At 47.4% G+C, this 27,562-nt stretch overlaps 2 protein-coding genes across 2 annotated transcripts in view; both read right to left on the bottom strand.

Annotated features, from left to right (window-relative positions):
- Window positions 1–411: 411 nt before the first annotated feature.
- Window positions 412–21,253, bottom strand: CDKL1 (cyclin dependent kinase like 1). Its single transcript, XM_013958397.2, has 9 exons — window positions 21,064–21,253; window positions 13,628–13,749; window positions 10,080–10,152; window positions 8,635–8,725; window positions 7,651–7,851; window positions 4,512–4,594; window positions 3,562–3,618; window positions 2,541–2,696; window positions 412–1,495 (listed from the first exon to the last, which is right to left on the bottom strand). Exons 1-9 carry the CDS (start codon window positions 21,229–21,231, stop codon window positions 1,388–1,390), a joined length of 1,059 nt encoding a protein of 352 aa, XP_013813851.2. The 5' UTR covers window positions 21,232–21,253; the 3' UTR covers window positions 412–1,387.
- Window positions 21,254–23,041: 1,788 nt separating this feature from the next.
- Window positions 23,042–27,562, bottom strand: part of MAP4K5 (mitogen-activated protein kinase kinase kinase kinase 5) — a 71,363-nt gene continuing 66,842 nt past the window's right edge. Inside the window, exon 31 of the mRNA XM_067295192.1 lies at window positions 23,042–26,773. Within this exon, the coding sequence (XP_067151293.1) occupies window positions 26,686–26,773 (88 nt within the window). The 3' untranslated portion in view covers window positions 23,042–26,685. The remainder of the gene's footprint in view (window positions 26,774–27,562) is intronic.

Genomic DNA, 27,562 nt, shown 5'->3' with positions numbered 1-27,562 from the left:
AACTGGGAGTCTCTTCCAGGATCCTCTGCTTCTCTTCAGAGTTTTTCTTACCCTGGGTTGTCATCTTGTCCTCTGAAGTAAATGATGCCAGGCACCAGCAAGGACAAGATTTTGTACTAGCTGCATCCTGGGGCCAATTCTAGACTACCTATGGACACAACGTTCAAGATTAAAATATATTAATGCCGGCATCTGCCTATTAAAGTATGATATGAAATAAAAGCTAGGCAGGCACACTCTGTGAGGATACGGTGTCTGTCCCACTGAAATTGCTTTTACTGTTGTTGTATTCATAATGGTACTGGGAAAGGAAAACATTTTTGCTCTAGGTTTCAAGCAGGAAGAGGATGTTCCTTGCCCAGTGTTAAGACTTTATGCAGTGATATGTTGAAGATACCAAAAGACATCCAGTAAATTGGAAAAACAAGCTACGCTTATTTTATTCAAAACCAACACGATATTACATCCTGAGGTTACAAAAAAACCAAGATTCTTTCTAATACATATACTTAGGAAGAATTCCTGCCTGTGTCTGGCTAATGTTACAACTTATTTTTCATGAACTGTTTTTGATAAAAACAATTTCTGCAACACTGTAGGCAGGTGATTTCACTGTCGACCAAAACAGCAAATAAAAATAACCTCATAGTGCATGGAAGAAACAAGCAGGAGAAACTCTGAAAAGACTAAAGAAACAACAGGTTGTATTAATTATATGTTCCCGTCTGGTAATGACGCCCGTTCAGACTTCCATCAAGTCTAAGTCATTGCAGTGCTTTTAATACCTTGTGCTATAGAAATGAAGTACACGACACAGACATATCTTTAAAGCAGTGCTATTTCAGCAGGTTCATAACTGGACCAGTTAGCTAGCCTGTCTTCAGGCTTGGCTCTAAAAACACACATATCTATCTTCTACTCACATAGGGAATATGTTTATAGTTCCTTGCAGGATCATTTACTTAGCACTGTACAATACAGTCTAAAACAATATTACTGTCCTGACACTGTGTCTCCCAGACTAATTTATTTGGCATGGCAGCAGTTCTGCTGCCAAGTCTGAAATACAAGCAATAGATAGGAGTTTTTCAATTCACGCTGTAAACACAGGTTTGCAGTAATTCTGAAGCAGTAAACAATCATGAATTAAAGCAAAACAGATGTATTTTCCTTTGCACACAGAACACTGACTAACATGAACCTGGAGTTCTTTCTGCGCATCACTGTCCTTCCATTAGTGGCCCAGAGTACATTACTTTACAGACCACTTTTGTGTGTATCATCATAATGTTTATTGATTTAGTTTTCAACCACATATCCTCCTTTTATAAGCTCTGAATGACTTGAACTTTGAACAATAAACAGTTCTTATTCTTCTGCTGTCCAGTTAGATGTTAGGGAAATGGTAGTTTGATTTCCTTGTTTTGCAGAAGTACTTCTTGCTGTCCAAAGCTGGTAGAATGTTACTACTGGTTAACTGAGGCAGATACTGTAACTAAAGCAGAAATTACCTGTGTGTATTTCTTTGAAATGAGAATAAAGCAGGCATTTCATTTTACAAAAAAGAATATGAGCTATAAAACTACTCACACTGTCATTCTGCACTTTTCAAATTGAAAGTCATGAATCTGGTGTGCACTTACTTGAGCTTTACAACTGGACTGCAACCAGAATAGCTTATTAAGAGTAATTCTTCCAGTAGTCAGGGCAAAAAAATTATTACAGTTATCATCCTATGACGTAGATATGGAAGGGGTGAGTCAGTTTGATCCAAGAATTTATATGCTTCAGCAGTTCTCCATCTTCCAGCTTCCCTGCATGTTACCAGTTCAGTATTATAGCTGTGATGGGGAATTTTGATCACCGGAAGAAAGGAGAACTCCTGAATGACTGTCATTGTAAGGCAGGGCTAGAAGCCTTGGGCCGGAGTCTGGAAAGACTGAAACAGGAGGGAGATATTTGCTTGGCAACTTCAGTCACAGAAACACCCATTTTTTTGTGTAACAGCTGGAACTCAGGAACTGCCCACCCTCAATACAATGAAGTGCAGTAATCAGGCTTGAAACCCCAGATATGCACATCGCAGGGGCTACATTATTCCCAGAATGATGGGATGTGATCCCATCATCAGTCACAAACGGAACTGGGCATTTTTGCCATCTTGCCTATTTGGGATCCAAAAGCATCAAAACATCCCAAAGAACTCCAAATTAAACTGGCCGTAAGTCCACTTTGGCCAGCTATCCTGCTACGGTTTGTCAGGAAGGCAGATTCCTAGATAAACCTGATTTTTCACATTGCTCTGCTGCTTATCCCCAGTGACTCAATATAGCTGCAGTCCAGAATTCAGTTTGTACTGAGCTACTCTTTAACCAGGAGATTCATTTTCTCCTTGAGCTAAAATTAAGATCATTCTGATGCAAGAGCTCTATCCCACCTTTAATTGCCAGCACGAGCCCACCTGTTGGGAACCAACAACCAGCAAGAAAACACCTTCCATCCTTAGGCACAGGATATTCAATGCTACTATGAAATATTACCCCTGGCATGTGCTTCCGAGTCAGCCTGGCTGGTTTCCGAGCCGCTTTTTCATGTTCTTTCCCCAGCTCTCCTGCTTCCCTAATGCTGTCAAAGTAGGGATGCTGCAGTAACTGCTCACATGTCTGCCTCTCTGCAGGGTCCATGTGAAGGCAACCCTTGAAAAGATTAAGTAAAGGAACACCCAGAACATTTGTTAAAAGGTCTGCACAAATTCCATCTACTCAAAACAGCCAACAAGTACCTGCACAGACACACGTATTAATAGTTTGTCTGTTTGTTTGTTCATGAATTCTTAGAGTCTGACTTTTAAGAGTCAGCATGAAGCTTGCAAAGCAAAGCAGCTAATTAAGCAGCTAATACTGAACAACTCCCATTTCTAACACAGGGCAATAACTGAAATTGAGGCTAGAGGGACAGTTACAATTTTATGGTGCAGTAAAACATCAAGCCTCAAAAATAGTTAAGCCCATAACTTCCATTTGAACTAGAACAGCTTTCTTAAAAGGGGAATCCTCTGTATCACTAGCTGTGATGTTCCAGTGCACAGAGTAGCTAGTAGTATCTAAAGCCATGCCTTCCTTCTAGTTTGTGTCCATCCTCACAGTTTCCAATCTCTGCATCTCAGTAAGAGAATAATTTATTTTCCACCTCCATGGTAAAGAGGATAAAAAGGAATGGTCAAAAACTGCCACAAGAAGGTTGAGGAAAACCTTTCTTCCAGCAAAGATTTTGAGGATCTGGAATCTTCATTGTGAGATTCTCCATTATCAAAGGTACTTAAGATGATATTAGACAAACACTCATTAGAAATGGTACACATAGTGCTGCATGTGACTCAGAGAAAGGGGTGGATTAAAAATCCTCTCCAAGTCCCTTCTAGCTCTGTTTTTCTATGAATCTCTGATCATTCAGTACTCAAATCTCACCCATTCACCACCTGGGTAAGCAAAATAGATGGATAAACAAAATCACTTGCTGAGTCTCAATGCAGAGCTCCTCCACTAGCTGCCGTTTGCTTACCTTCATGAGAGCTAAAGCAGGGTATGAAATATTAGGGAATTTCATTTCTAATGGCTCCTGGAAAAAAAATAAAAATAAAGTTGTATTAACAAGTTTTTCAGTCATCAGGGTATAAAGCATTCCATAGCAACATGATCTGTACATCCCAAAACATGATCTGTACATCACAAAATGCATCTGTCATTTCGTGTGCTTAGAGTGGAATTGCCTGGCTTTGGTGAGGACAGTTAGGTTGGCTACTGTGCCACCAGAATGAGGGAAGAGAGGAGGAGCAGAAATTAAGGATCTGTTTGATTGCTTTTACACAGGGCATCAGTTAAAAAAATCATGAGAGGGGTTCAGCTAGCTCCAAAATATATTCCAGTGGATGTGGGCAAAGTAGAGGGCTGGGCAAAGCTTTTGAGCAGGGAAGAATTCTGCACAGCAGAGGACTGGACTAGCTGAGCTAGTGAGGCTTTTCCAGCTCTAGTTCCAAAGCCCCCAAGCCTACAAAGGCATATGCTTAATCTTTAAACTGAAAGGAACTAATCATCTGTTTAGTTAAACATACGCTTATGGTTTTGTGGGATCGGACCCTAGGATTCTCCATGGAGGGCATAATGTCTGGGTTTGTTGCTTGCCATTTGCACTAGCACAGCCCCCCTGGAGCAGGGTTTCTTTCACACAGAGTAGTAACTAGCTAGAAGAGGATATTTTGGTTGTGCCGGGACCACTGGGTCTTAGATCCTTGCACAGCAGGGTTTCAAAGTCATGGAAATGGTTTGCGCTTCACTCGGTTACTCCTTAAATGTGATAGCATACAAAGGGGTGTGAAAACAGCTTTAACTGTATATTCTGGGGAAACAGAAGCAGGAACACTTCTCTGTCCGAACACCGTGTCTTCTTAACACTGCAAATACATTGCCGGTTAGCACTACGCTCAAGGGAGTACGTCCGGAGGGAGCTCTTACCATGTCCTCTGGGTCTGGAATTCTTACCCCACTGAAGAATTGGTTGGTGCTGAATACTTGCTGGTGCCTGGGAATAAGATCCCCTTTGACCAAGAATAAAAAGCAAAATTAGATTAATTTGCTGTTTTTACAGTGCCTGCATTGAACAAGTTTATCCTACAACAAGGCTGACGCCATTGGAGAGAACTTCTAAACAAATGGAGTATCATCAACTGAGCTGATGAAGCATTCATTTGTGAAAGCTAATCATCTTGGACTTCAGCGATTCCACAGCCTTGTGACAGTGCTGAATGAAAGGCAGGGCCACACGGCTCCAAGGCCTGCAGTCACAACTGCCCAGGGATTGTACCGCACACAGCTCAGAAATTCAGCTGGTGGGAGCAGGTTTTGGAGCAGGAGTACCCAGCTGCTGGGTCCCTTCCACTCCTAGGCTCTTGGTTTCCATGCCGTGCAGCAGAATGGCCATCAGGAACTGTGGTCACCATAGGTGGGGGCCTTGAAAAATACATATTTCTGTACAACTCCCCATCCAAATGCCTAGATTCCATCACTGCATTATTTGGGAAACTGCAAATTCAGATTTGCCCAGGCAAAAAGAAGTAGAACAACAGGGAAAGCACGAACAAGGAGGTGAGAAAAGCTCTTTGTTTCACAAACAGATTTGCTCTATGCCAGCATCTGTACGTCCACTGTATGCCGGCCGAATTCGAGCGTGGGTTCTGCATTGCGAGAGCAGAAACGTGTCCCAGCATCATAGCTAGAGGGTGCTGTGCAAACACCTACGAGGATCTGAAACTCCAGCCAGGCCACAGCACGGAGCTTCAGCCAGGCATCCTTCCCAAAGTGCTCAGCAAGATAAAAATCAACAACTACCTCCCCTGCTCTCATCCGACCCGATGGACCAGCCCAGGGCTCTGATGAGTAACTGGCAGGAGCCACTGTTTGTTTTGGACGGGCCGCGTGGCAGCGTGGGCTTGCTTTGCTGGCACGCTTTGGTCACCGGAGGGTGAGCAGGGCTCTGCCAGCTGCGCTCTCCACGCTAACGCAGCGTTTCAGCACTGGCAAAGGCAAGGGGTTCCCGAGAGGCAGCCTGTCCGCATAAACGGTCGTTTCTGTTCTGACTGCTGGAAGGAGACAGCCTAACCACAATTGTTGCAGCTTCATTAAAATTTAACTCATTTGGGGGGAAATTCTTTTTGTACGCTCCTGAGGACATTGTACAGAAAAGGGCTGAAATGCAGCACCAACAGGAACACGCGGTAGCTTTTCTCCAGTACAGCTTCATGGCCCTTTCTGAAGCTCACAGGCCTACGAGAGAGCAGCTCAAAGCAAGCAAAATGTTAAAATCAAATCCATAATAAAAGGCCCAATGCAATAACGAAACCACTACAGTTATACAGCTTTGAACAAGAAGCTTTTCTCTGTAAACTGTGCCTCAGTCCATCACCTGGATTAAAAGGGAATTTCTTCTGTCTGAAATGCTATAATTAAAAATAAATTATAACTCAACTAACACTTGCTCAAATGTATTTTGGAAGATGAAGCAATTAAGGTTTAACTATAGTTCCAGCTAAAGAGCTTATTTGTTTAAAGCCATTAGTTGCCTTTATAGTTTTCTAAATTGCTTAGTACAAATTATGATTCTCAATTCATTCTAACATATTTCAGCTAATAGGGGTGATTTGTCCCCTTCCACCCAAGAAATCAGATGTGACACACCAACATTAAATAGAACCAGTGAGACTGGATTAGCTCAAGTATTACACAGATAATGGCTCTTTTCTTTAGCCTCTCTTCCAAATCCAGAGTGACTCCTATAATTCCTTGGTGAATAAGCAGGTGGGAGACTCAAACCTTTTGATGTTCGCACTATCTTACCAAGCACACGGCCATCAACAGGCACCCGCAATGTTTATAAGACCTCCTCCAAAGCTGTGATGAACTAAATCCAACTATTCCTTATCCAGAGGCAGGGACCACTTTGCTTGATACCAAACCCTGAAAAATACGCTGGCTCTTTCAAGCTTTTACCAAAACATCTTTGGCCCTTTCTAAAATGGGCACGTTTTCTATCTGTGTGGTGCCCACCAACTGCTCTTGTCACCCCCACCTGCAGGAGCGGTCGCCTCAACCCCCCCCCCAGTCTGGCCAGCCCGGTGTTTCTGTGCTCCCCACAGGCCTGGCACTGCCAAAGGGACCAGGAGGGACCTCCAGTGGTCACCAAACACACTCCACGCTTTCTTAAACTGCACGGCCCAAGACCAGACCCAGCTTTCCAGAGGCCACACCAGTGCTAAACAGAGCGGAAGGACCATTTCTGGCAGCTTGCAGGCGATAATCCTGCTCATACAGCCATGTCCACTGTATGCCTTTCTGCCGCAGCATGAAACCAATCCCACGCCACAGATCTTTTTCTGAAGAACAGTCACCTCCCAGGTGAATGCCAACTTCAACTCTCTAAATCCTGCAAGGAAACTAAGCAGCACCTGTTACTCCAACTACACAGTCTCCTAAAAGACATGCACATACGAGACCTGCTGGCAAAACCCAGCTCCCACTTAAAGACGGTAACTCCTTGAATAAAGCCAACAGCTACTACAGGGAGAGATCCACCACGTGAATTCACCTCCTGCTGAAAGGAGCTCTTGCTGGCTAATCCCATCTCCCACCACAGAGAAGACTCCTCCTGGGTAAGCTCTAGCCCTGCCAAAGGCATGAAGAACATCCGGCGTCCCTGGAGAGGTGCTGTTCTCCCCCTTGGGCTCACATCCCTCATGCCCCAGGAGCACTGGACATGAACAGTGATTCCACCTTCTTCATCCTCTGCAAGCTAATTCTCCGTTGCTAATCCCCCAGCAGGGCCCTCGGAAACAGGCAGCTGGGAAGCTCTCTCCAGTCTCTCCGTACAGTCAGAATTTCCTCAGTTCCAGAAATACATCTTTCAGGCCCCAAAACCCAACCAGCGACCAGCGCACTGACGACAGTATCAGATGTAGCACAGAGGAGATGAGGTCTGGTTTCGGAAGTGACAGGGTAACACGAGTGTGTGCTGGATTCCAGCCCGCGGAAGGGAGAGGCAGCTCATTGCACACCCGGACGGCGTACGGACAGGCCTGACCGATGCAGAGGAGACACTTACCCAGGGTTCTCCGGATGAGGTACAGCTGGTCTACGTCGGATTTGCCAGGCCACAGGGGCGCCCCAGATAGCAGCTCTGCAAAGACACAGCCTATCGCCCACACATCCACGGGAGGTCCATACTGGGTATCTCCCACGAGTAACTCTGGAGACCGGTACCATCTGGTAGCCACATAGTCTGTGTAATAATCACTCGGCCCAGCTAGGTTGGGGGCAGGAAGGAGAGAAACAAACAGGAATATGGGATCAGAATGATGCAGAAGAGCTGCCCTCAGTTTTCACACATGTTGGGATAGCAACAACAGCACCTCCTGGGCAGGCAAGAGCTACAGGAACAGGATGAGTCACTGGCCACTAGCAGAACCCAGCTTCGGAAACACTTATGATTTGGCAAAAATCAAAATCATGTTTTTCTTGAAATGAAAATATGCAGAGCTCTGCAGTGGGACCCTGCATCAGCCAGCATCGGTTCTCAAATCTCACGTGACCTGTCTGAACAAGAGCTAAAAAAAAGAATTGAGGAGGTTTATTATGATGGAAAATGTGAAGCCATTGTTTGCAGAGACAGTGTCTTCTGCCAAAGAGGCCCCTCCTGCCAGGGAACTCCAGCTGTGGCTCCAGCATTACATAAGTGACTGCCGGGCAGTGTGGAGATGCCCAAGCCAACTTGCATCTACCTGCTCCGGCACCAACAGCAATTCAGCTGCACCAGCAGAGAGCTCAGAAGCAGCTCGTTTACAGAGAGAAGTGGTCTCACAGTGTCCAAGTTAGGTCCCTTTAAGCTGGTTTGAGGATCTCTACCCTGGCACCTCCAAAGCCTTTAGCAGAGCTTCTCTGTGGAAACAAGCCAGCCCTCACACAGGATGATTTACATGTGCATCACACAAAGACAAGCGAGTCTTTATTGGGGCTTGAAAGCCTGCTCCTACACTTCATTTGAGCTTTCACGTGCAACAATCCATGTAAGTAGCCGGTCAGCACTCACTCAGTATGCGAGCAAATCCAAAGTCACAAAGTTTGATGACTGAGTGCTTTGTTATCAGGATGTTTTCTGGCTTTACATCGCGGTGGATGCACTGGAAACAGAAAAAACAAGGTTAGAAGCAAGTATTTAACCTGGCCCTTTGATAAAGAACCTCTTAATACAGCCATATACGCCTTGAAAATTGTGCCATGAATCTTAACCAGGCAATCATTGCTGCTGGAAGAGAAGATGAAAGGATTTCTTAACAGCAGCCAAAGCCACGTCCTACTGGGCATCAATCACTTCACCTATAACCCACCTTTGGGATGAGACACTGTGGAGGCTCCAGCATTAAATCTGGGCCTAACCAAAGAGTTTCTGTTGATCAAACCAGCAGAGACCTTAATTTCTTCTGCCTTTGTACGGAAGGTGTGCTCTACTGAGATCCCCAAGGTCCAGCTCACTTCATCCCTCCCCTGCCATTGCCTCAGATACTATAAACACCCTGGACTTTTCTGGCTGAGCTGGTGGTAAATTATTGTATCTCCTGCTAAGGACTGAAATGCTGCTTGTTAACCAAAGTCATTGAGTCCCAGAAAAGGGCAGCTGCATAAAACCTCATTACCTGTGATCTACGGCAGGTCAGACTGCAACATCTAATTGTCCCTTCAGCTTTAAAACTCCATTAAGTCTTTCAGACTGAGAAGGGGAACAGAAAAAAAGAAACAAAACAACAAATCCTGGAAGCAGGACAGACCTATGGCCAAGTTCCTGTGGCTCAGGCACACATAATTCTCCCAGCAAAGACAAGACACCCATTCCAAAGTGATCTCCTGCCTGCCTCTTAAATCTCAAACCTTGGCTGATAAACAGAAACAAAGCATCACAGCTAAGGTTGCCTAGAGAACTTCTCCAAAATGCTCCTTTCCTTCTCTGCTTCTTAAAGCGTTCCCATAGCTTTCTACACATTTTTTGCCATGCGGAGAGCTGACATCTCCCTCTAGAAAGCAGAGCAGGTTGTAAAACTTGTTTTAGTATACTTAAGTTCTGCAAACTTTTAACCAGTGACCTGACCCAATGCCTATGACTGTCAACGGAAGGACTTTCTGTGAAATCAGCAGAAGTTTGCTCAGGTCTTACTCAATCAGACATGACACCAGTTTTCTACAACTTCAGCTGTGATGGATGACACAGGGAACATAGAAGGAGATATTCCTGTTCAGCCTGGAAGCTGACCTATGGTCACGAGATCATTCCTTGACAGCAAACCCAGGGGACCTGCATGATAGTAGACAGAGCTATTGCAGATACATGCTAACAGTTCAGATATATATTTTCTATTAAAAATGAGAAATTTCATCTGACTTCTTCCGATGAAAGCTGTGCAATTGGGAAAATGGCAACAGAATCTGCATCTCTTTCAAAGCCATGTCACAGCACTCTTCAGTGCTATTTAGGGGACTTACATTGTGTTTATGGCAGAAGTTCACAGCTTGGAGAGTCTGCCAGGTTATGCTCTTCACGAGATGCTCTGGCACCCTGTTTTAAAAAAAAGGACATTTTCATTTAGTCATTCAAAATAACTACTACTACAGCAGAAAGGTGGAGGAGGCCTTTGAGTGCCAGAAGATCATAGAGGGGTCTCTAAGCAAAACAGGGAGCAAGTCAGAACAAGACCCCCAAAACCAACACTAGCAGCCTTTCCTTGCTATAAACAGGTTACAAGAAACACAGTAATCGTCAGCTTACTGCTCGCCCATTGCAGGGAACCAGGGAAATGTCACACCGGGCTGCTGGTAACAGAGGTTGGTTGTGGCTCTTCCGGTGTTCACGAGCTGCGGCTGAGCTCTGTACCTGCACCTCTACAGAGCCCTTTGCAAAATGCAAAGCTCTCCTACGAGATTACTCTCCAAGCATCCCAGAAGCATCAACTTCCAGCGCCGCTTCCAACTCCAGTTAATGCAACAAGATACGAGGATTTATGCCAGGGCTTAGTACCACTAGGTCACAGCCAGCCTGAGGTCTACCAATTGGCGGCCACACATCAATGCATGCAAGTCCGTGTCAACTCCTGTCCTCTGGCTGTGCTTAACATCCCCGTTTCCTTGCACCGTTAATCCTCCTGAGACGCCAATAGGCAGTGGCCCTCTACACCTGCTCAGAGACCTGGAGGTAGTGGACTACTCGCAGTATAGATGGGGCTCTGACTTGCAACGCTGTCCTGTCATTCATTGTCCAGAGTGGAAAGGTGAACAAATGAGAAGGGAAAGGATGTTCCTACAAGAGTATAAAGCTTTGCTTTGGTTTGCATCGCCTCTCCCTCCCTTTGCTGGCTGGCAAACACTTCAGAGAAAGGAAATCTCTGTTAAAGATCCAGCCTCCTCTCCCCTTCAGTTACCACGCAACAGTTCCTAAACTTCTTTGCCCATTTGTAAAGGTCTTCAACAATTGCAGGAAAGGCAGAGGTGACATTCTTGGCATTTTCAAGCTGAAACCCAATTTTATTTCATTTGTTTAATGCTGCAAACCTTTTGATCCATTGTAAAGAAAACAAAGCAAAATGCAAGAGCCCTAGGTTTTTCTTTAAGGCTCTTGTGCCGACACTGCTGGTACAAGGCTAGTTTCCTTGCAGAAATGTTCCAGGATGATGAGAGTGCTGCACTGACAACCTGACAAAAGGGATGAAGTTGGTCAAATGCCCTGGAAACCTGGTGCCAAGAAACGTGTGCCCACCTGTCTTAGTCCTGGCCATAAAAGACCTGATGATCTGCAGTAGCAAAGATCAAAAGCAAAAGCAAATGCAACCAGGCATTGGGTGTTCACATTGGGGTTGTTCCGAATGAATGGAAAGCAAACGTGAAGCTTTTTCCCCAAAGGGGGGTTATTCAACCTGTCTCGATTCCAGGTGAACAGTCTCAAACTGCTCTGAGGTGGAAGCTGCTCGCTAGCTCACAAAGAAACATGCTATCAGTACACTCCATTCTCCTCCTAGAGCTCCACAGGAGGGAGAAAGAATAACAGGCTCTTGTTTACTCAACCCCCAATTAGTCTCCTACAGGCAATTCATTTAGCTCCAAGGCCCGTAAAATGATCTATGAACTTATGCTGAGCATTTCCATGGCACCAAGTCACTGTGAATAATTAGGGATGATATATTTAGTGGGAGTATCATTTATAACGCGTTAAAAGAACAAACCCTGCCCTGGAGAATGTTTTCCTTCTGCTCATATAGCTCACACTTTGTGCAAACGCCTGTTTGAAGGGGAGGACATCTGACCTTCTGGGAGTTCACTGGGGCTGTGCACGAAGGTGCAGGCACAGCGCTTAGCCTGGTAGCCCCTGCCAGCCAACACACACTCCTCCGCGCAGCAGCAGCCGGGGGCTAGAAGCTGCTGCTCCGTCACATGGACCATGCCAGTCATACCAGCACAGACTGTGAATGTTTTGGGTGCTCGGTCACCCTGGCCTCAAGATCAGAAGAGTTCACACATCCTGCTCATTGGGCCTAGTGACTTCAGTTTGGAAGCAACAGTAAAACTGCGGGAACCAAGGATAACGCATGGCCAGGCTGTTCCAGACACATCTTCTCTTTCCTGCCAGGAATCCTGTACAGGTGAAACGTAAAGAACTGGGCCTTCACCCAGGATTGCTTGATGTCCCTGACATCAGCGCTGCTGGGGAGCATTGCAGAGATGCTGTTTCTTCCCCACACAGCCAGCAGGTCCTGGACGCAGGATCGCTGTGTGTTTATGACACAGGCTGTATGCATATTCCTGCCCAAAAAATCCCAGGTAAGGATATGGCATGCAGTGATGTAATGCAGGATGCCAGAGCAAGAGTCTGACAGACACAAGCAAAGGTGAGCGTTGAGGCACCAAGAAACAAAACTGAAAATAATACACTGAGCAAGAGATTGTTACTTGCTGGAGTTATTATTGAGGTTTTAGGAGTGTTATCATCTTACAAGCACAGAGTGAGAAAGGGACTTTAGGAACTGGCTGGTCCATCTCCCTACCCACATGCCCAGCCCTTCCAGAAGAAATGTTTGCTTAAAAATTCCCAATAAAAGATTCCCCATTCTTCCTAGGTAGCTCCAGTCAGGGTTTAAAATGCCCCAATTGCTCAGAAGTTTTCATGCTATCGAACCCAAACCTTTACTGCTGCATGCAGAGCTGACCTTTACCCATCCAGCCCTTTCCTTTTAATCTGTCTAAAGAGAACATGGGCACAAAGAGCATCAGAGCTCCAGCAGTGAAGCCTCATCCGGCCCAGCCCTCAGCTTGGCTCTAAAAATAGGGTCAGAGCATCGCAAAAGGGAACAGCACAGGCTTCTCACAGTCAGAGCTGCATCTGAATGTCAAACCAGGCCTCTAAAGCTGCTCCTAGTGCTCTGCGTTGGGCTGGGTGATGGGGCCCTGTTGCTTCTTCTCCCTTACAAAATGCTGGGAAGGTCCAAGCTGGCCCCATGCGATGATCCCCTTCGTTAAGGGAGCGCACCCAGGAGCTGCAGAATAGGCAGGCTCTGCAGTGAGCCCGGGACACGCGTCAGCTGGAAACCAGACCGATCCCCCCCTGCCACCAATCCCCCGGTGCCCACGGCGTGACGCTGCCACAGTGAGGTGCAACACACCTGGGGGGCAGCAGGAAGCAGGGCCGCACGCCCCCGGGCCACCCGCCCCTCCACATAGCCCTAAGCTCTTTGCCGTGGGACACAAGGTCCTCTACAGCCCCTCGGGTTTGCTCCCGTCAAGCCAGCCAAAGATCACCCAAATGCTCAGGCTCAGCGCTCCAGTCTCCTTGGTGAGCAGTGCTAGGCGGGAGCGCGCGCAGCCTCTCAGGCAATTCTTTTGGATGTCACTGCTAAACCACAGTAACAGAGCGAGTCCTGGGCACCGTGCTGAGAAACCTCTCCTGTTATTAATGAGATTCCTCCGAAAACTCTGCAGAGCAGCAGCAGGCTCCCACAGCAGCTCCCCTTTGCTCAAAAGCTCCCAGCGAGAGGCAGGCCACTCACCCCCGGGGGTGCCTGTCCAGCTCGTGGAGAACTGTGTGGTCGCAGTATTCAAAGACCAGGTGCAGCTTTCGCTTCCTCCTGAACACTTCCAGCAGGTTGACCAGGTTGGGGTGTTTCAGTTGCTGTAAGACAGAACGGATGGACTGGTTAGTTGCTGCACTGGGGGGTACAGGGTAGGGGTGGGGGGGACAGTGCTTTTATCCACAAGGGTCTCATTTCTTAGAGCCGAAACCTTTTATACGAACGCAGCACAACGCGAAGGAGCAGCTCGGCTGCAGCCCAGCCTGTGGCGGTAGTTATTTTAGGAACTGACCGTGGGCCACAAGTCAGCTTGGCTTCAGCAAGTGCCTCTTAGAAAAGATGCTCATAGATAAAGAATTCATCACGGTGCCCACAGCTATTCTGGCAGCGCCTTTTATTGTACGAATCCAGCCTCTGAGTGCACCACAATGAAAACCGGCTCTCCCTGGAGAACGGCTTGGGAAATCGCACGCTGTAAGAGCCTGCAACAGTTGAACACACATTTAGGGGAAACCGAGAGCTCCTCTGACAAGGACAAGTAAAGCATGTGGTCTCAGCTCCACCAGCTCATCGTTGGAATCCAGAGGGGTTAATTAGGAAAATTTTTATTGCTGCTTCCTCCTCTTCCTCTCAAACCACTTCATGAGCTCATACCAGGGCTTCCTCTCCTGGGGAGCTCAGACAAATCCTTACCATTCGTAGAGCCCAAGCACAGCTGGGTTTTGGATGTACCCTGCAAGAGGTGAGGATGGAAGTTACTGGAGTTTCTAATTTTTTACTCTTTTCCCCACGTTTTGGGGGAGGACTTGGAGAGCAGCTTTAACCAAGGGGCACAATACAGTGATCAGAAAAGGAAACAAAGAAAAGCCAGACCCAACTCAGGAACACTGGCTTTTTTTTTTCCAGATGACTAATGGCACCATCCCCTGTGCTTGCAGGGACTTGTATCCATGAGGGCTTTGCCTGACTGAGGCTTTGGAACAAACACATTTCTGCACAAGGAGATGGGAAAGGGCATTGCTAGGAGTTACGCTAATGCCATCTTCTAATGTGCTTCTAAGCAATCTGGAAAAGCCTGCAAAGGAGAAGGTAGCAGAGTGTCAAGACCGGAAAAAACTGTAAGGACCCTCGACTAGGGAATGCAGCTGTGGAGGCCTGAAAGCTCGGAGCTTCGGGGTGCAGAGGAGAAGGCAGAGGATGGGAAGTAATGCCAAATGGTGGTTAACGGGGAGAGCAGTTCCTACGTGCACTCTTTTGTTGTAGAGCAGGGAGGTTTTATCTCACCGGCATTCATCCCCACCAGGCTGTGCGCGTGACCCTTACCGAGCTGTCACCATGCCTCATTGCCAGCGTGCCCCAAGCAGGAGGGACGTGGCAGGGGCCATTTCAGTGCTCGCAAGGGTGCGCTGTGGTCCCCCTTGCCAAAAAGCAATTTTATTCAAACGTGTCATTGTGAAAGCTCCTTGCAAAGAGCTGCCTTCCAGGGAGCTCCCTGCCTCTGGGGGACGTGCTACTGAACCTGAATTACACGGAGCCGTTGTGCCAACACACGGGGTCCCCCTGAGCGTGCCGAACCCGGCTATTCCGGTCCGGCAAACCACTGACTGGCTGCAAGGAGCTGATCTTTCTAAACAGCCTCTCTTACCACAAACACGTCTTGTTCCTTCAGTCCCTCTGCAGGGCTGGGGCTCCTGCCCCCACCATGTAAACCACGCGCCAGCATCAAAGACCTGATCGGCCCACCATACCCATCTGGATCTAACCTAGGCTAAACACAAGATCTTCTGACAACTTCCTCACTCCCCCATGATGGGTATTCGTCCCAAGTGCCTTCCCAATCTGCTACAAGGCACCCGGACAGTGCCAGAGGGCCTGACTCTCAGGGTAGGTTTCTCTGCCCTGGCCACGTCTCCCGACCTTGCGTCACTGGCAGATTTCCTTGGCGCGCTCCCGGTTCCCATGGCAGGGTTGTTAGTGAAGGTATTAAACCACAAGGGAGGAGACTTGTAACCCCTCTAAAGCTTGATATTTGCCTAGCAGTGTCTCCATTCCAATCATTTCCCTATCCACTTTGCAGGAGATGGTCAGATACAGAGAACAGCCTGCAAGACTGCTGAAAACCCCAGCAAGGACTGCAGTTCTCCCCCAAAGACTGTAAACAGCCAGGTTCACAGGCCTAGATCACAGAAACGGCACGGGAACTTGCAGCAGGCTTCAGAACCACGATGGGCTGGCATGTCAGAGCAGTCTGCCTGCAAAGCCGCTGTGCAGGAAAGCAGAGATGCAGAGTAAAGCCCTGTGGGGCAAAAGATTCCCCTGCGTTTTTTTGCAATGGAAATTCATGTACGTACAAGAAAGACCATGTAAGATTTGACTGCCACTGCCAGGTCTCTTAAATCACTGTGGCTATTACTACCCAAACGCGCAATACCTCTCCCTCAGCTTTCAATCACATGGGATTTGTGTCCGCACCACACAGCTTATCGCATATTAAGCATATGCGCACGGAGCAAAGCATCTACTTCCATGTGCAGCACTACACACAGTCCAGTCTACCAGTTCAGACTCCACCAAGAAAGTCAGAAAGCCGCCAGGGCTCTGATACAACCCTTTCCCTCACCGTTCAAGCAGCTCCTGACTAAATTGCATAAAGCGGTTCCTCCCCTTTCCATGCCCTACGTGTGTTGGTGTATTATGTTCTCAGGGATCACTGATAACACGGAGACATCGGAGAGCAAGCTGTGCCGTCAGCAGGTACCTGGGTAACGAGCGCCTGATTCCCCCGTCGTTCTCAGCAGCTCTCCCTGCCAACACGGGGACAAAATGCTGGGCATCGCTGAGCCTCGCTCACAGCCAGCCTCTGGGGTCCCTCCGGGCAGTCGGCTCGCCGAGTCCGTGGCTCTTGTGCACACAGACACGCACACCAAGCCGCCGTAAATCTGCGGTGACCCCGGCGTCCCTGTCTGGCAGGGCAGCGTTTCCAAGGCTATCAACGCTGCCATCTGCCACTTGCTGGCAGCACCGGGGTGGACTTCCCCTCCCTGTCCTCAGCCTGGGTGACGAGGCTGTGTGTCTCCTTCTGCAGACACACCAGATGGGCTGCATGGGCTTTGCCCTGTAACTACAAAGACTCCCAGGCTAAGATGACAGGGAGCAGGTCTATTTTCTGCTTCACTTATGAACACAGCATTGCATTGAAATTTTCTCTCATCTTCTTTGCAATGTCAGAGCAAAGAACTGTGTCAGCCTCCATGTGAGCTTCATTCCTCCCCGTCCTGAAAACTAGTGCCTGGAGGCTGACCTGAGAGAAGCACGCGAGATCCCCAGCGGTGAGGGAAGGTGAGCACGGACTGGTTCTTCACTCTTTCTCCCGATACATGAACCAGAGGATCTCAAGTGACTTTATTTAGCAGCAGGTCTAAGACAACCAACAAGTGTCTTTTTCCCACCGGCCACCGCAGGATGCTGCGGGTGCCAGTGACTTGTATCGCTGCATTCAAACAAAGAGCAGGTCACAAACAGCAACCTAAGTTTGACCTTGCAGGGTGCTGCAGGGGAGAAAACTAGCACCTATGGCAAACAGCAATCTTTCCTTGAGGCAGGCTGCAGGCAGACTGGCTCTCTGTGCCCAGCGCAGAAAAGCACAAGTGCCCCTGCCCTGGGGACTAACCTGCTGCCCGACCGCTGCACAGGCTGTTCTTGCAACACCGGCTGGCAGCACAGATTGGCAACAGAGAGAAGACATCAGGCAGAAGATCTCAGAATACAGGAAACACCAGCATCTTCCTGGCAGGATTCAGTCGCCTCATGGCTGGGACATCACCTGCTATCACCTTGGTCACCACAACAAGCAGTAACAGCCCACCACAGGACAAGCGACTCACAGGTCAGGTATGTCAGCATGCTTCGGACCCTGTTGTCCTCTGAAGGGATATGGGGACGCCCCAGTAAACCCTTCTTTGGATAAAAAGACTCTCTGCGACCGCAGTTTCTCACAGAAAGCTTTTACGTGCTCTGGCCAACCCAAACACACACTCTGGAAAAATGTACAAGAGGTAAACGAGCATCCAGTTATTCTCTAATCAGCCAGTACCAAATCTCAGGGCTAAGGCCTCAGCTCACGGGTGAGCTCAGACGAGATGAAGACATTTTTCATTTTGAATATTTCTTGCTGTGCAATGGCACTAAGATCAGCTGGAGGTTTCTGTCTTACATTACGCTGCGAGTCCAATTTTTACCTCTTCTCCCTATCAGCTCTCAGCCGGTCTGAATCACTCCTTCCAGCAAGGTTTCCATCTCGCAGGTGAACTTCTCCAGCAGTGGACATCTTAATGGAGACATAGAGTGTCTGTCTCTGGACACTGGAGATATAAACCAACCTCCTTCAGGGTTCTCACAGCAGAAGTTTCTAAGCGATAGCATTTTCCTCACTTATTAGCACCCAAGAACAGTCCTGACCTCACGATGTCTTTAGCACCGAGTCTCCACATTCATGTCTCACTGACGGACAACAGGTTGAGCTCAGCTCAACCTGAACTTTCTGCACACAGGGCAGGGATGAGTCCCAGCTGCCCGCCTGGCCTGGACACTGCTCTGCAGCCATGCCCTCCAGCGAGGGCAGCGCCTGGCACGAACCACACCATTCCCGTCCCGCTCCAACTCCCGTCCGCTCACACTCTCCACAAGCTATCCCACCACCGCAGTGCTTGCTGCCGGGAAATCGGGCACTTGCTGCCAGCGCCAGGTACCAGCTCTGCCCCGCGCAGGACTGAGCCCCACAGGCGCACTCAGCTACCACGAGAGCAGCTGGAGAGATTCGGGCTGCCCCCGGCAGGCCAGCTCCCCTCTCATCTCAGCACAACCAGAGCACTGTGAGCACGTGGAAGGACAGACATCGTCCTGGACTGTGGAGGGAGGACAGCACTGCTGCCTCCAGCCACACAGACCGAGTGACCATCTCCCGGCACCCTCACCGACGGTCCTCAGCTGGTGTGTGTGCTTGCCTGCATTTTGGGCATCCCAAGGAGATTCATAATCTCCTCAGGTGAGGACAAGGGGCTGAGCTGTTGTAGGCCCAGGGAGGAGAAGGGGCAGAGGAGGGCAGGAAGGGACAGCGTGGAGTATGCTGCCCCCACCAAGCACCTTCTGCAAACGGCGGTTTCCAGCACACAGGGGACAGACAGACCCTGCTGGGTGGCCTGGCAGGGGGCTGGAGGGAGGCTCTGGGACATGGACCTGCGGAGATGGAGCGTCTGGGACAGGTCAAGGAGCCAACAGCAAGGCAAAACAACACAGATTTGTCATTAGCCTGCTCTGTGACCCTTGGCAGAAGCTTGGTCTCCGAGTGCAGAGGCCCCACGGGAATGGCATACCCAAACAGGCTTTGTTTTGCCGGCCACACACACACACCCAGCGCTGCGCAGGGCTGGGAAGGCCTCTACGGATGGTTTCATGAACTGAGGTTCTCTGTGCTGCACCATTTCAGCCTGCAGCATTTCAAATTCACCCTGCTGAAAACAGAGGGCATCAGGTTTCCACGGTCACTGAGGGGTTTACACAAAGACGAACTCTGTTTTCGCGGCTCTCCAGCCCTTCCTAGGGAATCTGGATCACACGGGGTGCTGGCATTTCATCTCTCCGCACACAGCCCCGCTCTCCCGCCCTGCCTCCCAGGACTGCTGGCCATAAAGCTCTTTGTCTACAAGGTATTTACTCTGCAGAATAATAATTTATCAGGCCCTACATTTTTTACTGATGAAACACAACCTCACTAAATCTTTTACAAACACTTAGTTGTTGCCTAAGCCAGGAAATAACCTGGACAAACAAACAAACAAACTGTTACTATTTACCAAGAAAAAGTTGAAAAGATAGTCAAGCAGGTCTCCACTTGTTGAAATCAACACCGCTCCAGCACAGACCCTGCCATGGCTAGCTGCAGTTGTGCGGGATTTGTGCCCTTAAAGATGATGCATTTACCAGCCTCATTACAAGCATCTTCTGCAATGATTATTCTCCTTTTCAGATCTTTAACAGTCATTTAATTCTTAATGCATCTCAAGCATTGTCGACTTAAAAGACACAGCTAAATGTCTTCTGTTTGCTTTAGATAGATAGGACAAAAACCTACCTACCTTCTCCCCAAAATCTGTCAAAAAAAACAAGTATTTTTTTTTCCCTAGATGATGGCTCTTCTAGGATCACAACCATGAAATCAATGCTTATTTTGCCTCTCTCTGCAGCAGGTGGAGGATCAAGCCTTCATATTCTTTTGACAACAACCTTTACAGAGTTTCTTTATATAAATGCTCAATAAAAGGCAAGGCAAAAGCAAAAAAGAGATTTAGACAAAAACAACTATCAGAAATATCACAGTCTGCTGAAAACTTGCACTTAACTGCATATCTGAAAGTTACCTGGTCTCCAGCAAGCAAATTAAGGTAACTCCCCGGAAGGGAACATTAGTGCAATGAGTGATCAACTGCTGCTACACAAACCCTAAAACGCAGCAAAGCCTGGGAATGACATCGCGTAGAAATCAGAGACCGAGGGCCTGTGAATTCTGGGAAAGAAGTTTTAAATAAAAGGGAACATCTTTCTCTGCGGATTTCTGTAGGGCTTTGTTAACTCCAAAATCCTAAATTCTTGACTGTCTAAAAGAACGCATTGCGTCCGTTGGAACTGTACGTCTCTTGTTAAAAAGGCGTTTTTACTGGAAGACGTTAGTTTAAAATTCATAGTGTGCCCACATTTTGTAAATATTGGTCTTTAATCAGTTTAAAGTGCTTTCCACACAGCGCATTCCCGAAGTTGCGGGACTCCGTGCCTCAGGATACTGCGGAGACCAAAAGCATGCACCGGGTCTAAAAGAGACTGGACAAGCGCTCAACAGACAGGTCCACGAGTGTCTGCTGAACACGAAGCGACCCATTTTCCTGCGCGAGGGATGAGCGCTCGCGCCGAAGCCAAGGATCGGCGGAGGCCGGGCGGCTCTTTAGCAGCAGGCGAGCGCCCGCGCCACGCGACGAGGGGGGCGCGGGCTGGACCCCTGCACCTCTAGAGGCGATTACTTAGGTGATGTCCATCTCCTACCCACGCGGAAAAAGCCTGTGGTGACCCGGCAGCTCGCTCCCGGCAGGGTCCCTGCGCCGCTCCAGCTCCCACCTTCACCGAGCCTTTTCCTTAGCGAGAGGAGGCTCACCTGCGCCCTGAGCCAGGGCTGCTGCCAAGCCCGGGGGGTCTGCTGCTCTCCCGGGGGGTCCCCACCACCCTCCCGGGGCTCCCAAACGGCTCGTGCGCCTCCACGCTGCTCCCTCGCGCCCTTTCTCCACACGGGTCCCCGACGCGCCCTCACCACAGGCTCCCTGGCGCCCCTTCCCCACACTCCTCCCTGCCCGCACGCCGCCGCCGAGCACCTTCAGCATGCGGATCTCCCGCAGCGCGATCTTCCTGATCACCGGGTCTTCCTCGGACTCCAGGAACTTCTTGATGGCCACGATCTGGCCCGTGTCCTTGTTGCGGCACTTGAAGACGACGCCGTAGGAGCCCTCCCCGACCTTGCCCAGCTTCTCGTAGCGCTCCATGGCGCAGCTCCCCCGCCTCGCCTCAGCGCACCGCGCGCCGGAGCTGCGCGGCGGCTCCGCGCCCCCGCCGCCCGCCATTTCCCCCCCCCTCCCCCGCCCGCGGCCCCGCCTCGCCCCGCCGCCGGGCAGCCGCCACGCTGCTGGCGCGGCGCCATTTTCTGCGCTCGCCCCTGAGGCGTCGCCCCTTTTCTCCAGGGTTTCCACGGCGTTGACCGTCCCTGCCGCTGGCCGGGTTTCCCCACAGGGCTGGGGGGGAGGAGGAGGAGGAGGAGGAGGAGGGCAGAGCTTCCTTCCTTCCCTCCTGTTTTCCAGGAGTGACTCCCCCAGAGTCAGCTGGCGCCGAGGAAGACTGGGCTAAGCCCGGGAGGTTTTGGAGACATTCCCGCTCGGGGTTTGGTGCGGAGCCTGGAAGATGTTGCATTCCTCCAGGCTGCTTCTCCCCTCTCTAGTGAAGCACCTCAAGTGTCCACCACCTGCTGAGCTTCCAGCAGGAGCTAGTCCCTCTCAGTGAGCATTTCCACCCCTTACCTTAACACGATCTTTCCTCATGCACCTGTTATGCCCATGGCTGCTTATTCGCTTCCTCATACCGTGATGAAGATGGCCTTCTAAGGTGGCAATCACTTCCAGTAGAAGATGTGGAGAAATGTAAAATGTGTGATCATCCTACGCCACGTGGCACTCAGGGATAAGGTTACCACATGTCCACATCCCCAATCCCTTTCCGAGGTGTTTTCCAAATTCTCCTCAGGGCAAAAGATCAGGCTCCGTAATTTTTTTCCCTAAGCAACATCCCTCTGGGGTGAGGATGCCCTTCATGTTATAGATGTCACACATGCTGTCTCTTTTTGGGTCCTTCTGCTGGACACTTTACAGACACCCTTCACCCTTTTAATTTCATGGCAGATGTGTCCCTTGGCAGAACTGTCCTGCTGCGGAGGTTTCCCTGGATCAGTCAGGACTTGCAGTGAAAGCAGCCGGCGGGTGCTGTGAGCCAACTCAACCCAACAAGCGGCCTGAGGAGCCGCAGAGCTGCCCTGCAGAGGTCCAAGGACTGTGCCACCGTGGAAGAGGCCAAGTGGCAGGTCAAGCCCCTCGTTCAACTTCCTTCCCCACATAACCCCTTCGGGCTGGTGCTGGGATTCACCCACAGTGTGAACAATCGTTGTGCAGAGGACTGTTTTTCTGTATCTGCTCATTTACTGGTGGCTCTTTGCCTTGTCCAAAGGCACATTTGCAATCCCCTTTTTCTCTCTTAGCATGTCCCTGCAGATCTAGGATTCGGATGGATCGAGGGCTAAACTGCTTGCAGTATACAGGTGGCCAACCCATGAGGACAAGGCTTGTATAAACTGCTCCAGATCCTACTCCAGGCTTATGCTCCTGCTTGTGATCTCCCATTACAAGCAACCCTCCTTTAGAGCCCACCCGCCTCCTTGCCACCCGACAAATGCACTGGGCACAAGGTAGCCGACCTCAAAAAACCTGGGTTTTGAGCCAGACGACTCAAAAGCGGTTCAGTGGTGGCTCCGTATGACCGGCAGCGGGGCTGTGCTGGAACAGAGTACTGGGTAACGCAAAGCTGGAGAGAGCCACAGCCATTCTGATTTCTCACCTTGGCCTCCCTTCCCTCCAGTCTATCCAGGGTACGTCTTGTGATTCCCAGCCAACCTGTAGCACTGAGAAGACTGGCCATCCCTGGATCAGGCCCTCCCGCTGGCTGCCATAAGATGACCCACAGATCGGTGTACTTCCTTCGAGACATGTCCAAGAAGGTATTGTTCCCAGCAAGTCTAGAACACCGTCGAGGTATCAAATAAAGCATAGTTTATTTGGCATAGACTGAAATGAACCACAACAGAAATTTAAGTAGAACAAAGCCTAGTTGCACAAACTGGAGCAAGTGCAGTTAATCTCAGTTACAATCTAATGACTAAGCAAGGTAAAAAGTACATTTCAGAAAGTCTCCCAGTCTTTACCTGCCCCCCCTTCCCCGAGACATAGTGGCTCACTGACGCGTTCTACCTTTCATCTTTTAATCAGATGTCATCCCGATTACAGCTGTATTTCTCAGTGACAGTGAATTTGTTTAGGAAATCAAAAGAGACTCATCTACAGGCTGCTTTTCAAATACTGTTCGCACTTCAAAGAACACGGGGAGCCTCTTTTAAGGCTTCCAAGTTGAATATATGAACCTTGTGCATCAAACAACTAATACTTTGATATCTGTCAAAAGAGTAATGAGAGAGTGAACAAGTCCTTGCTTTATTAAATTCCAAAATCACATTCCACGCTGTTCTCAACCCTGGCTGAAACGTTACAAAAACATACAAAGATACGGACAATACCAAACTAAACTTAAACAGTCTAAGAGATACAAAACATACTAGTCAGAGTCGCCCACTGAGACTGGCCGGTTGAGCTATGCAACATGCAAATCAGTTGTGCCATGCTCCGCTAAAGCAGGAACGCCAACTTCTACACTAGGAAACAGTATCCTGCAGATCATGTCAGAAATCCCATTAGTCTATTAAGCCAGACTGGACAAAGCATTTCAGAACACACGACTAGAAATGCTTTAACAGCTAAAAAATGAGGTTTGATTAAATGAGGACTTTCCTAGATGCATTTTTATGATTCAGCAAATCCCCAGTCATTCCTGTCATTCAAAGAAAAATACTTATTTGTTCCATGACAGTGTAATGACCTAATAGTTATTTACTCCAGTTATTCCCCATAAATACTCATATTTTATTTACAGATTTCTCTAGTCTTTTAGGCATCGTGTTTTCAAATATGAAGCCAAGATTTCCTTCTGCAGTGAATGAGGTAAATTATGTGAAAATGTTTGCTCTATAAGATCAACGTCTATGCTTTACTTTTGTCTTCATTTTTGTTTTAAAGTCATGGTAGTCTAGGTGTTATACCTTTTTAGGGTTAGTCACCAATCACTGTTGCCTATGGCAGAAGTAATTTCAGTACTAGAGAACAGCTAAATGCCATGTAATGCTGACCTCAAGTGAAGCCACTTATTCTAGCCAAAATCATGCATGGGTAATAAAAGACTCTTCTGATAACAGCACCTGTTAAAATACTTCCATAACATGGAAAAATCTGATCAAGAAATCTCTTAGCCAAAATTGTTCTTTATCAAACGCACAGCTGAAAAAATGTATGCAAACACCAAATTTTTTCTGATATCCTCACCCTCACTCACTATAAACTAAACAGCCACAGACTTTTGCTATCCAGTTATGGAACACCTTGAGAATTACTTCCGGAAAGAAGTCAGTTTTAGAAGCTAAAATAAAGGACTTCATGCTACAACAGACTCCTTTCCCTCAATTTCTTTAAAACACAAATCTTCAGTGTCCTTTTTTTTTTTTTTCCTAATATTTCATCTCCAATTACAATTGACCACTTAAAATATTTTCAATATATTGTGGACTGGTTTTTTAAGTTCTGTCTGTACACTTAGTCATTAAACCTCGATACAGTTTCAGAACTGAAAAGGTTGGCTTGATTTAAATATCAAATCAACAATAAAGAATTAGTTTTGAATGACAGTGCTAAGTGGACAAAATGCTAAATTGTGTGCAGGTCTTGTTTTCCTTCCAGACCTTCAGAACAACATAAAACTCCAGCTGTACCTAGTAACAAAAGGCATTACTGATTCATCATGTGTGCTGAGTTAGTTCCATCGATGTTAAATTATGAATCAAGTAGTTTGATGCCTAAGCAGACAACCCAGCTCTCCATTCTTCACCTTGCGAGTTAAGATCAAACCACTCAGATTCTGCTAACCGTGTCAGCAGAGTCTCGAGTCAGGGCAAGCCATTCTAACACACTTACCTTTATTGCTTTATTAAAACGACTTGTGAAGCTTCTAACCTGTTTTTTTTAGGGTAGCAGATCACTGAAATTGAATCGGACAGCAGTATACAGTAGGGTTTCATTTAAAAAACCCTCCATTCAAATGTTAATGAACTGCTACTGTATCCGCCTATGGACTGTGTTTACTTGCATCAAAGCTTGCAGGTTAGTGTGAGGTAGTAAAACCATACCCTATCCTGTAGTCAGACTATATTCATATTTAATGGTACCTCAAGAATTTTAATTAATGAGGAAGACAAAAGAGACCAATGTGACTCTACTGGAGAAATAAAAGAGAAAGAAAAATGCAGGTGACAAACCAAAAATAGGGAAAGGGAAGAAGTGATGTGAAGCTTTATTATAGAATACTAGTTCTTATCATATTTATTTATACTACACAGGTGGGGAACTAACTATCCGCAAATGACAGTCTGACTGACAACAGCTGGATAACTATTCAAACAGAAAGCTAGAAAGCTCAGTTATCCTATAGGTTCCCTTCTGGAATAGTATAAATAAACTATACGTCATGGGCAGTTTTGATACGTGATACTTTCATTCATTAAGGATGACCAGGTACAATCCGCATATATTTCCATTTCATGTCACAAGGCTTATCCCTAATTTATGAAAATAAAGCATATATATTTTGTACATTTTTATATATATATAAATATATATATATATAAAATATACACACTGCCGGTCAACTTACCACACATGCACAGACACACGCACACACATATTGTATACACTCAACCAGTAGCAACGTTTGATATCAATATTATATTTTGTGTACACACACCCTATATCTAGTAAATAAGAAAATCCCTTTTATGGCAATTCTGCAGGCAAAACCAATACAAAATATTTTGTTGTACAAAACTGCATTTTTACAAGATCAACCAACATTGTAGCATACCCCTCAAGAATGCACTACATCTCTACAAGAAAAAAGAATAATCAAATTTTTTTACAATTGTAAAAAAAAAAAAAACAACCAAAACTGTAAGCTGCTCTGCAACCTTCCTTTGCTAAAAGTTAGATACATTACACCATTCTAGCAGCAGATTAATAAATAAGGATTAAATAATCTATTATACAAAGCCATACTGAATGGCAGATTTAAAAACAAAAAGCTTTGCAGATACTTTCACTTCCTACACAAATCATTTTTATTAAGAATAAGACTCAGTATAAAACAGGGAAACAGCCAGCACTCTATCTATATCTACAGAATACAAGGAAAATCCAAGGGAAGTAAAATATTTAACAGTTTATGGCACCTTTACGGCATAACATTATTTTAAAGGCTCTGTTTCCCTATGACTCATGAGTAAAGGGCTATTTATCTCATAGCTTTTATTAAGCAAACTCGACATAACCAACCACACAGTGGCAAGAGACAGAACCAGCTGCCCTCAGCTGCAAAAGTGTATTGATTTCTAGCCTAAAACAAGATCCTTTAGGTGTCAAGAAAAGAAACAGGAAGTCGTAGTCCGGCTTGTACAGAGTTTTCTAATGCTTCTCTTTTCCTGATGTGGTGAATTCGTTCTGTTATTTGCGTTGGGTTACTGTTGCTTAGTAACTATTTTCATGTCCAGCCAGGATGTAGAGATTGCTGTGTGCCGTCGGGTTTTCTGTTGGCCTGCTTTCCAGCACTACCACCCTGCAAGCAACACACAAACAAAACCCCAAACGGTCAGCGGCAAAATATGAAGCACGCGGTTTAACTGCTCCCACCGAGGAAGAACAGACCTGTCGCTCCCAGGTGTATAAAGATGGGAGAGATACAGGTTCTCCTAAATATCTTGGGTATTTTATTCTTTAAATCAGTTACCTCATTTTCCATTCTGTGTAGCAACACTTCTGATAAAAATGCTAAAACATCCTTTACAAGGACCAGAGAACTAGAAGGGGCTTCCTCAACCAGGATCTGCCACCTGCAACCGCAGCACGTGCAACGCGTCACAAACTGCCTCCAAACCAGTATGCTCCACCCTGAAATAAGTTATATCCTGTACTTCTACTGGGAAGTTATCTCGGAACCACAGTGTTGTGAGGAGACTCAACCCTCTTATCATCTGCAGCCTAAATGTGTTTATACCTCCTACGTCTTGTGATAAATATCAGCCATTAATTCAAACTCTTCTTCTCTCTTCAAAATATTTATCCTCCAATGGGTTCATAGAGAACACCGAACCCCATGTCAGTCTTATCCTGCTGGGTAACGTTCCTGTAGGTTCCTCTGGAAAACGTGGCTCTCGCCATCTTGGTGTGCTGACAGCTGTGTCCTACACACCACTTCCATGCCAAACCCTGACAAGCAGAACGTCCTCTTGTTGTCAGCTAGCGTGGTCAGGCCTTCGACCTCCCCTCTCCTTTCCAGCTGTTTAGTGCCTGCGTTTCTCTGCACCAGTTCCTAAGACTATATCCTGTGATTTTTAGTATTAAGCTT

Source organism: Apteryx mantelli, chromosome 4, assembly GCF_036417845.1.
Source record: "Apteryx mantelli isolate bAptMan1 chromosome 4, bAptMan1.hap1, whole genome shotgun sequence".
NCBI classification, from domain to species: Eukaryota; Metazoa; Chordata; class Aves; order Apterygiformes; family Apterygidae; genus Apteryx; species Apteryx mantelli.
Note: the sequence above shows the minus strand (reverse complement) of the source record. Positions and strands in the feature narration are given on the sequence as shown.